This window comes from Morus notabilis, unplaced genomic scaffold, assembly GCF_000414095.1.
Source record: "Morus notabilis unplaced genomic scaffold, ASM41409v2 Scaffold46, whole genome shotgun sequence".
Lineage (NCBI taxonomy): Eukaryota > Viridiplantae > Streptophyta > Magnoliopsida > Rosales > Moraceae > Morus > Morus notabilis.
The window spans coordinates 417,247-429,342 of NW_010365505.1; the positions used below are offsets into that span (position 1 = coordinate 417,247).

General features: G+C 32.0%; 1 protein-coding gene across 1 annotated transcript; it reads right to left on the minus strand.

Moving 5' to 3' along the window:
• Window positions 1–11,004: 11,004 nt before the first annotated feature.
• LOC21407952 (flowering-promoting factor 1-like protein 1) lies at window positions 11,005–11,439 on the minus strand. The gene has a single exon (XM_010108186.1). It carries the CDS (start codon window positions 11,437–11,439, stop codon window positions 11,005–11,007), a length of 435 nt encoding a protein of 144 aa, XP_010106488.1.
• Between the last annotated feature and the right edge of the window lie 657 nt (window positions 11,440–12,096).

Here is a 12,096-nt window from a genome sequence, read left to right on the forward strand (position 1 = left end):
ACGAGGGAGAGCAGAGAGTAAGGTGCCGAATATTGGCCCGGCTGATCTAAAGAAGTTTGAAAATATATTTATTTACAAAATTACACCATATGACAAATTCTAGATAGTGAAGTTAAATATATCATTTGTTTTAATATATTTTAAGAATATTAAAAATTACATATTAATTATTAATTTTAATGGTAATCATCTTTTAAGGTAGTAATTATTTTAACTACAGATTTTTTTATTTCTATTTTAAATTATTTCTATATTTGAATATGACACTATATTTCTTTCTCAAAAAAAAAAAAGAATATGACACTTTCCTTAAAAAAAAATATGACACTATATTAAAATATGCATTCATATAAATATAATTTATAATGATCAGACTTAAAAGAAAAGGTGTAAATTGTAATTAAATGCAATTATCTCCGGTTTAGTTTATATGAGCAAGAGTCATTAATTTACCATTTAAAGATCTATATTTTATTTTCAAAAAAAAAATCTATATTTCATACTCCATCGATTGAGAAAAGCAACCTCACCGAATTTCCCTTTACAAACAGGGAAGTCTGATCAAAATTTGACTGAAAAAAGGCTACACTGCAAAGAAACCTTTTAGCCTTTTTTTTTTTTTTTTTTTTTTTTCAACACAATAGCATATTCCCTTCTATTGATCACACGGGTTAGAATAGTAATTTGGTATATTCTGGGGGCCACTTTTACTGTTTAGGCAAAAGAAAGTGAAACTGCGGAAGTGCTTTAGGTAGCAGGGAAGAAAAAAGAAAAAAAGAAAAAAAGAAAAAAAGAAAGTGGAAGGAGCGGGGCAGAGTTTTCAGTTTTCCGTGATTGGGCAATTTGTTTGGTCACATTAAACTTATATCTACCCACGTCGTTGTAATTGATCAAGTCAATTTCTAGAATTGGTACTATAGTTTTCTCTTTTGCATAAAGAAACGTGTTTCTTCCCCTTCTCAATAAGCTCGAAGTGTTTTCTACATAAGAAATGAATTTGTGGCCCTCTTATTGACCGTAAGGTCCCGCATGGTCCGTTACCGCGTAACTCTTTGAATTCTTTAATAAGTTAAATATAAAGTAGTATTTTTTATTTTTTATTTTTTGCTTGAAATATAAAGTAGTATTTTTGATAAGCTGTCATTTTCTGCCATAAAAAATGTACCATGTTGATCATTTGAGGACATGCTGGTCAACCACTAATACATACTGTTGACGGTCGAATTTCGTCAACAGGATTACGTCGAATTATCTCTTGGTATTCTGTTGAGTTACCGGCCCGAAATTGTTTATATATTTGGTGTAATACTGCTAAAGTGCTTTTGATGGCTTGATAATTGTAGAAGTGTGGAAGTAATGCCTGAATGAATATAAAAGACACTCAAGTTATATAGTGGTTCACTCTGTTAATCTATAGCTATTGTGTATTGTATATCTTTTTTCTCTATTATTATTACATGAAAAGGATCCCCCCCCCCCCCCATTCTTTGGGACTCTGCCACTTTTATAGCCCAACGATTACTTCGTGGGCGGTTATTCTTTGTAGGCATATCCACTCGAGTGGCCTACTACTCTATGGGCCTAGATCATAGCCTGTCAACACCTTTTACACTATTCACTCATCCAATTTGTCCCCTATTACGGTTTTATAGATCCTGTAATCCTCAACCGTCCATTACAGGCGGTTTTGGGGACTCATAATTAATCCCTGCGCTACTGACATCTTTTGAACCATAACCTGTACTCTGCCCTTGACGTCTATGCTAGGGAACTAGGCTCTTCGCTTGACTGACTCTTGTGGAGCTTCCAATGCACAAGTCATACAGGTCTCGACGGTCTTGAGTAGTCAACGGTCTAAGGATTTATCCGTACGTTTGGCCTTTCTAATCATTCAGAAGGAAAACAAGGCCCAAACGTCGACTACTATTTGTTGTGACAAACATAAAGTCACATGGAGCTATCGCCGTCCCACGTGTTAGCACACAATTTCCCATATAACACACATATATATATATATATATATTTATGGTACTTATATACTCACACATAAATACATATATATATATATATATATATCAGCTAACATGAACCATGGTTGTCTAGACTTTTCTTTAAACAAAATCCAGTTACAAAACTTGTTTTTTTTTTTTGTCATGAATTTAAAGTCTGAGGAGGGAGAGATCAACTTCCATATATCCCCGTAAGAATTATCATAAACTCCTATTCACTAATAGGAATGTTTATTGAAACTATATTTGTATCATAAACATTTAATCAAAGATTTTCAATTATAATTCTAGATTCGAAAAAAGTTTCTGTATGTTTGATTTGGGAATTGGGAAAGACAAAATTAGAGGAACATAAATTAATGTAGTTGTACGCGGGTGATGCGGCCGGCAGGCTTATTCCTCGTATTCATCTAAATAAATTAATTTGAATAATTGAGACTTTGTAGCGGCCAATTACACACACACACACATATACACATATCCGCCTTAATGTGTAATTTAAATCATTTTCGAAAGAGGCTTGTGATTCACACTCATATGCAAGTTAATATTTATTTCCAATATATATATATATATATATATATATATCATGAGAGCGACTTAGATTGTGCGGAAAGACAAATTCAAGAAACACAAGGATTTGTTGCAAATCATTTCGGACAAAACATATTCATAATAAGCATCAACAATTCACATGAGTTGTCTGTACAAAGCAAACAATATGAACAAAGATGGTAGTTTGTTTTAAGTAGAAAACAAGATTTACAGCAACCTTATTTCATGTACTCTTTTCCCTCCTCTAGAAGCAACAATCCAACCCCATGATGATTCATGACGTAAAAAGAGCATGGAATTGCGCCTTAGTGTTTATCTTTAAGAGGTTATTCATCAAATTCGAATTGCAACTAATGAAATATAAGTTACAGGATGAAAATGTACGGTATAATTTCACCTGAAAAACTTATGTTCGCTGAAACAGTTTCGTATATATAAATTAATGTTATAAACTTTATTGACAAAAATGCAATATTTGTTATATTATACGTCTACTTGAATTGCATTGCTTATAGCCGAAAATGCTATCACAGAATATGTATTTTACAACTTTAAAAAATAAAATGTTTGAATTTAGGATCAACTTCACTTGTGGCCTGATAATTTTAAAATCATGCTCGTTTTATCTTTTAAATTTTAAAAAATCTCAATTGAATTTTAAATTAGTCACACTACAACAATAAATGCCATTTGCGACGACACTTTTTTACGACGACATTTGTCGTCACAAATAATACAATATTTGTGACGACATGTCGTCGTAATTACTCCCCGTTAAATAAAATAATTATGTCGTCGTAAATAACTTAAATTTCGTCGCAAATAATTTAAATGTCGTCGCAAATAATTTTGGAGCGCAAATTTCAATGGCGCGGATTTTTGCCACCAAGGTAATTCATTTTTGCGACGACATTTGTCGTCACAAATAATTTCATGTTATTTGCGACGACATTTGCTCTTTGTCATCGCAAATAATCTTTTTAAGATTTCACCAAAAACTAAAAACAGGAAAAATGATTATTTGCGACGACTTAAAAATTATTTGCGACGACATAATGTTGTTGCAAATAAGTCTGATCTAATATACCCTATCTTATTCTTCTTCATTTTCCCCCGACATTTTCTCTCTCTCCTGCAAAATCTCTCTCTCTCTCTGCGTCCTCTTCCCGTCGCTGCCGCCGCCGGCCCTCTTCTCTCTCTCTCTCTCTCTTCCGATCCCTTCTCTCTTCTTTCCTTTTCTAGCAGCCGCCAGCCCTCCCGCCGCCCTACCCCCGCCAAGACTGCTCAACTCACCCAGCCCTACCGCGACCACGCCAACGAGGGCTCGCTTTCCATCTTCACCAAGTTCTCTCCCATGGCCGATCCCTCCTTCCAGCCCGGCCGCGTCGTCGACTGAGGCCTTAGGTAAATGATGACTTCATCCTTAGCTGTTTTTTTTAATGAGTCAATTTTATGAAAAAAATTGAATTTTGATTTCGGTTGATTGGAGTGAATTAATGGAGTATAACGTGCTTCTGAGGAGGCACTTGCCCGCGCGCGCGCGGGGTGGCACTGGTGCGCGCTCACTGTCGCGCGCGCGCGCGTGCATGGGCACGCGCGCTTGGGGCCACGGGCGCGCGTGCAGGGAGGCACTGGCGCGTGCGCAGGGGGGCACTGGTGCGCAGGGGGGGGGGGTTTAAAAATTATAAAAAAAAATTAATTTTGGTGTTTTTGCAACGACTTTTTTAGACTTGTCGTTGCAAAAAACTAAGCTTATTTGCGACGACAATTTGAAATATCGTCGCAAAAAATGGATCATATCACGAGAAATTTGCAACGACGTATTAGCGACGATTGTCGTCGCAAATAATTTATTTGCGACGAATTATTTACGACAACAATTTACGACGACTTGTCATAGCAAAAAATGTTATTTGCGACGACATTCATTTTTTTGCGACGACTTTTTGTCGTCGCAAAAACTCCTTTTTCTTGTAGTGTCAAACTTAATCACTTCTATTATAATTTTTCTTAAAAATTGGCTTAAAAGGGAGAATTACCCCCACTTAAATAAATTTAGAGTTTATGTTGAAAACAAATAGGAAAAAAACCACATGACCTCACTTAATCTTTCAGTCTGTTTTTACCATAAATTTTAACAAAAAAGGTTAAGTGAGACTAATTTAAAATTAAAGAGATAAAGTGAGAGTTTTCAAGATAAAAATAAAGTGAAAAATGACCTTAGAATTAGGGGTGCATATTATGCAAATAAAAAAATAATTTTTCACATAGGAAAAGAAAGAGCTTCGTAGCTAATAGCTTCCATATATCCGCAGACATATAGGTTCCGTTTTTTTCGCTGATTCGAGTTTAGAATTCAAGTTTTATTACAGTAAAAAGTTCTCAGAAACAGTCACATCTAACTTTTTTACTACAATAAAAAGCTCTCACATAACATCACATCTCATCTCGAATTAAAAATTCGAATTAGTGAACCGAACGGGCCTATAAACTCTTGAACGAGTCCAATCCAATATTCTAGAGCTTAGTAGTCACCGTGATGATAATTGTTGAAACAATTTCTGAATTTGATACGACTTAGGTGTAACTTACTGACCTTCTTTTTTACGTGAACTTATTAACCCCGTTCATTTCGCTGATTCGAGTTTAGAATTCGAATTTTACTACAGTAAAAAGCTCTTAGAAACAGTCACATCTAACTTTTTTACTACAGTAAAAAGCTCTCACACAACATCACATCTTAACTCAAATTAAAAACTCAAATTAGCGAACTAAGCGGGCCCATTAACTTTGCTTTTACACTCTTTAATTATTTAAAGAATGTATTGAAGTAATATATAGGACATCTTAATTACCAAATTATACAGCCCTGTTACGTAATTAATATGTCCGTGTCCGTGGCCTCATCATAATTTATACTCAAAATTACATTTATATATATATATATATATATTATGCAGGCATGAACGTGACAGTCACGATATATAAATATGTGGCTTAATTATTGCTCGTAAAGTCTGCCTGACGAAATTCTTCTTTCTATCAAGTGGGAAATCGTACTGTTTTGATGGAGTGTATTTTAAGAATTATGGTATGCACCATGGTATGTGAAAAAGATTAGACTATCTAGCTATGCCAATTATTATTTATCACGATTAGTACTGATGAATTATTACATATGTTCAAAATTGCGACATAAATCGCCCCACACCGTCATAAAATAACACAAAACGTTTAACTATCACAATAATCTATCGAAAGTGATCTTTTTATAGTGAATTGCTTGTTGTAGGATCTTTAAAATGTAATTATATTATTTATAATATAAAAGTATCGTTTATATATATATATGTATATATAAAGTTGTTGATTCCAATGGTGGAGTCAGAAAGGCGTGAAGTAGATTAACTTTAATTAAAACAATAATACAATAATTTTAATTTAGTTTAATACACTTCTAAAGTTTTACGGTGAATTTACATAATATTATGGTTGATTCTTTGAATTATTTGATATTTTAAATGTAAAATATATATAAGTAGTCAAATTGGGGGTATAACTGAAACTTTTCTAAAAATATTAATACAAATATTGCAAATTAAAAATTTTAAGGAGAGTAAATTAGGAGAAACTTTTGTAAAATTTTTTTTTTGTTAGGCTTGAGTTGTAAAGGAGCCATTTGGGCTAGAGGGCAGCTGTCCCCCCTCTAGCCCTGTATGGCTCCGCCACTGGTTGATTCACATTGATCTATCTAAATTTTTTGCCATTTCATACTTAACTCTTGCAATTATTATCACTTTAAATCATTTTTAATGTAAATATTAATATTAATTATATATTTAATATTAAAAAGTATGATATAATATATTATTTTTATTTTTACTCTAATGTATAATGCTATTTAAAAAGTTAAATATATATTTTTCTATAATTTTAAGATTTGAAAGCTGTAAAAGTAAACTTTTATTTTAAAAATAAATAAAAAATGTAAAAGTTGTATTAATTATATGAAAAAAATAAACATTTCAATAATTAATAATCAAATGTGAAATTTCTCATATGCTATACGTAGTAAGAAATTTGTTACAAAATATAGCATATGAGAAATTTAAATAACAAATAATATTGTATATGAGAGTATTTTTTACACTCAAATATTAAAATTGTAATTGACACAGTAATTATATGATGATTTTTTTTTTTTTTTAGGTAAGCAATGCGTGCTCTTATGTACACCAATATTGCTATTTAGCATGGATTTGATAATAGGGATTACTTTTCGTCAATTTAACTTAAAATAACACAGGTGCTCGCAGTTAAGGGCTGCTACTAGAAAAAGAAGAGGTATAAAATAATCTGTCCCTAAATGTAAACTTCTCTTATTCACTCTGTACTATATCGAAATATGATTTTTGTACTCTATATTTTTAATATTTTCATGCCGGTACTTTAACTTTTTAAAAAATATTTTTTAATATTTTAGGGCAGTTTTTTAGACATGAAAATACAAAATTACCCGTATTATTAAATATATAAAAAGGCATTTTAAAAATATTAAACTGCAACTAAGATTTTTGCATTATATTTGGGACATAATGAAGTTTAGGCATTTGGTTGCAGGTCTAAGATTTTTTATAAAACTTTTTTTTTATATTTAATAATAAGGGTAAGTTTATTTTTTTATGTCCTAAAAAACTGCCTTAAGATACCAAAAATAAGATTTTATAAAAAGTAGACGTACCAGCATAAAATTATTAAAAATAAAAATATCAAACTTATATTTCAATAAAACACAGAATATCAAAATGAAGTTTTCCCTTTTTGTAAAGTGTCCTGAATCTATGACAAAATGTTGTACAAGTTACGTGAGCTCTTTTAGAGGAAGATATTGAAATTTTTTTTAAAGCACGCCATTTCACGTGGATGGGGGCATTTTCCTTCAAATTTTAACATTATTCATCAATTTGGATTACTCTGAAATATTTATTAAATCAAGGAGTGATTTTTCACAATTAAAATTGAGAAGACAATTATCAATTGATCAGTGAAAGTTCATAAAGAAAAAGTGCCAAAAGCCTAGCTATGAAAGTTAAGATAAATATTTTCTATTTAGAGGTTGTGATATAATCGAATTCCAACAATAAAAGAGAAGATAGACCATTAGATCAGATATTATACATTTTTAAGGCCTTGTTATATATAAAGGTTTATGTTAATGATTAATCTAACAAAGCGAGTAATCAGCCTCATGACCAAAAGGCTAAAACAATAAGTTGATATACTACGGATATCTAAGGCGCCTAAATTTATTGTGTTTCTCGGGTTCAAATAAAAAATTTGAGCTGAATTTTAAATTTTTGTCAGAAAATATTGTAATAAAAAAGTCTGAATTGTGATTTAAAAGAGCAGGAATTTCTCATTTACCAAATCACTTAAAATTCGAGTTCGTTTGGTTTATACATTTAAATTAGTAATTCTTTGATTTTAACATTTAAATTTTAAATTTTTTATAAAAAAAAATATAATAATAAAATTAAAATCATGAATTTTATCGCATAAAACAAACGAGTCAAGTTCAACATCTACTATATAGTAACATTTACTTATAAGTCATACATATCATCTTATTAAATAGCTAGCGGTCTAAATTAATGGAGTTGAAAGGTAAGGCTTAAGCGCTCATGTGAACCAGCAGTACTACTTATTACTGGGGGCATCAGCATTCAGCATTCAGCATTCAGCATTCAGCAGAGCATGGGAGGACTAAGTACTGGTATCTTGGTTAGGTCAAGTTTGACTATAAATTCATGCGTACAACACTGCGAATGACTCTGACACTGCAAATGAGCCGTTCGACTAGTCTAATCACGGAGCTATAGTTGTATTGATTGATGCCTACTTCCTCTCTTTTTCGTACTCTGTTCAATCTTTCCACTCCCACGCTGTCCTTGGTTTTCCTCTCTCTTCCCTTAAAAGGAAAACAAAATTCCACCAAGCTTATGAGTTGTAAGATAAAACGTTGAATTATAAGGACACGTTCATTTCGTTAATTTGAATTTAGAATTTGAGTTTTGTTATAATAAAAAACTCTCATAAATAATCACATCTAATTTTTTTATTACAGTAAAAAGCTCTCACATAAAATCACATCTCAACTCGAATTAAAAACTCAAATCAACGAACTAAACGGATCCTAAATTAGACTCCGAATAGAGCTCACGTATCATAAAAAAAATATTAAAATCTCGTTTATTTTATCGATTAAAATTTTTAATTTTTATAGTTAAAATTTTTAAAAAAATTGTCATATTTAATTTTTTTTATAGTTAAAAATTCTTAAAAAATATCATATCTCAACTCAAATTAAAAATTTAAATTTACAAAGCAAACGTGGCCTAAATATTTAATGACAATTCAGTTTTAAGTTTCACGTAAGCAAATAATTTTGTTAGGAGTTGATCGTTTCAAAGAAGCGTCAAACATAAAAAAGAGGTCGACCATTCTGAGAAGAATAAATAATGAACATAAGGTCGACCGCACTCATAGACATAAGCGAAGAAGCTATGGGAAGCATTTACAGAGTCGAGGCTACGCATAAATAAAGATCTGAAAGATTTCTTTTGAAACTTACTATTTGTAATCTAAAAATATAAAATTCAAATATAGAAACCGTTTTGATTGATTGTAATTTTTATTTTTTGATAAACTATCCAAAAGATGAGGAAAATATCTTATATTTAAATAAGGAAACAATTAGAGGCGGTGACCATGAGTATAAATAAGTAATTATAGGTTATAACTAAGTCTCATCTTGAACATTAGTGCTTGTAACATCTCTGAAAATAGTGAAAATTTTCTCATCCCTACAGTGGACATAGCTATCAAACTGAGGGTGAATTAATATAAAATTTGTGTAATCTTACTTTCATTTAGCTTTTTATTAAGTTTTAGGTCATTAAATTCATGTTAACAAGAGATTTGTTTTTATTGTGTTGATAAATTTTCACCGTTAATGTTATATAAGCTAACTGCTTTCTAATATATATATATATATATATATATATATATATATAGATAACGTTAATAATACATCAAGCTCATGATCTTAAATTCTTATGGCCCGCTTGTTTCACGAATCACAATTAAAACATCCTACTACAGTATTTTTTTTATAAAAGTTTAAATTCAACTTGTGTGTGTTTTTTTTTTTTTTTACATAAATTACTTTTCATTGAGTTCTTAATTCGTAAAGAATGGCCCCCCACTCCAAGATTGATCAAATAGTCGTTGTACAACCAAGATTGATCAATAGGCCCCAATAATATTCTGACAATGAAATAAGAGACTTTTTTTTTTCTTTATAAAACAAATGAAATGAGAGATATGTATACATAACACATGGATAGAATAGCTGTAGTGGTGGAGGATCATGCTTGGCTAGTAGAAGTCTATTGACTTAGCTTTCAGAGCCGCAATATTATCTCTGCTTATAACTCCAGCTTTTTTGCATGAAACTTCAGCTTTGAGACCTGTACGTTACTCATACTCAAGCTGACAAAACGTTAAAATATATTATTCATAATTGTAGACCAAAGTCTCTTGAGAATAACAAGAAAACGTCTCTTCTAATAATAGGGTTGCTCACCTTAGTTAATTTCTCTCCTCCTCTCGAAAGTTTCATGTAAATTAGCCTATCTCAGCGAAGAAAAGTAAGACTATTATAATGTGGAGAACTGTGTCCGTTAAGTAAAATTAATATGAAAAAAGTACATCGTTAAGTACAATTATGACTTGTTAGATTTTATTAAAACAATATCATATTAAGAAAATCAGCAAATGGATTTAACTTTACAGAAGTAATTCAAAGCTGTATGATATCAATGTATAGAATCCTCCTTGTAACATTCTGTTTTGAAAAATTACTCGTTAAAGGAAAAACATACAGGATAATCAGCGGATCTAGTAGTCCATGATCTAGCTAATATATTGCCTATAGAAATCAATGAGTAATCCATGCACTTGTAACTCCAAGTACTAATAAAAGAATTAATCAAATCTGTGAGTAGTAATGACGACCCAGTTATTATATCATGACCACTGAACAGTCTAATTCACATGCACGCAGAATAAAGCATGTGAGAAGAGGCAGAAACGCAAGCATGCATTTAAGTAATATAGGATATTCATACATAAAGAGACGTACATGCTAAAATCCAGCAAACATTTCAACGTTTCAACGTTAGAAACACACAAAATAACACCTATAGTCGTCACATCGCTAAGTACATGCAATAAAGAGAGACACATGCAGTTTGACCGTATTTGGTTAAATACCATAGTCACGGCTAAGCCATAGCTAATAAGGTGTATTTTTTTTTTCATTACAGATATAATTCAACAATTAACCTAGTTAATTAGTTCCTTCTTTCAGCTCTCTTAATTAAGACGATTGGTGATCATCATCATCATCATCAACATCACAATCTAGCACTGTTTTCTCCGACGAGAACTCCCGAACTTGAAAAAAAGAGCGATTCTTGACGACGATATCGTACATATGAAGAGGCTTGAGGTTGGCGAAGTTGGCGGGCAAGGAAATGAGGTGAGCGGAAGCGTTTGAGCGGTGGAACTGGAGGAGGTCAGGCCTGTCTGAGTTGTGGTACCGGCTCCAGCCGAGTTCTCCGAGTCGCAGCTCGAGATCGGCGTAAGACCGTATAACCTGATTCGCTGGGAGGTAGACGAGGACCCGGGGACGAGCCCCCGGCGCGGTGGCGGTGCCCGGGTACGGTGGCTCTTTTTGCTCGAAGGATTCCCTGGTTGGGTAGCTGATCAGTCGAGCGACGCCGTTTTTGCCGAATATCCACACGCCTGACATGGCTATTATGTTAGCAGAAGTACGTGTGTTTATGATGAGGTTATAATTTGGTTACTGGGGAGAGAGTATAACTCAAGACTCAAGAGTCGTGAAGAAGAGCAGAAGGAAAGAAGTAGTTGAAAACCCTAGCCTGTTTATATATAGTGCTTGAGGAGTTGAGGTAAAAGACAAAGTTTTGAATAGTACTAGTGTATATTGCTTTATTAAAATAATAATAAAAAATGATGAAGTACTGTACAAGAATTAGGACTCATCCGCTTTTTAGATTTAAATTTTCAATTCAAGTTGAGATGTGATATTTTTTGAGAGTTTTTAATTATTATAAAATAAGTTAAATGTGACGTTTTTTAAGAGTTTTTAACTGTAAAAACTTTAAATTAAAACTCAAATCGATAAAATGAACGAGACTTTATTTTCAAAAAATGTTTGAGGACGTCACTGTGTTAAACACCGAGATAAGTTTCACCTATGAGTCCCGAATCCGCCTTTTATTAAACAACACTAGTGATGCCTTATAGTATTGTACATTATTTTCTTCTTGAAATTAAAAAATAAAAAAATAAACTAGGAAGTGCTGATAATTGGGATGTTTTATGGGAGTTACTTACAGTAGATCTAGGCCTCGTTCACTTTACGAATTTGAGTTTTTAATTTTAA

Coding starts and splice junctions, on each gene's coding strand:
- LOC21407952 (XM_010108186.1), bottom strand. CDS start 11,439: ATGTCAGGCGTGTGGATATTCGGCAAAAACGGCGTCGCTCGACTGATC.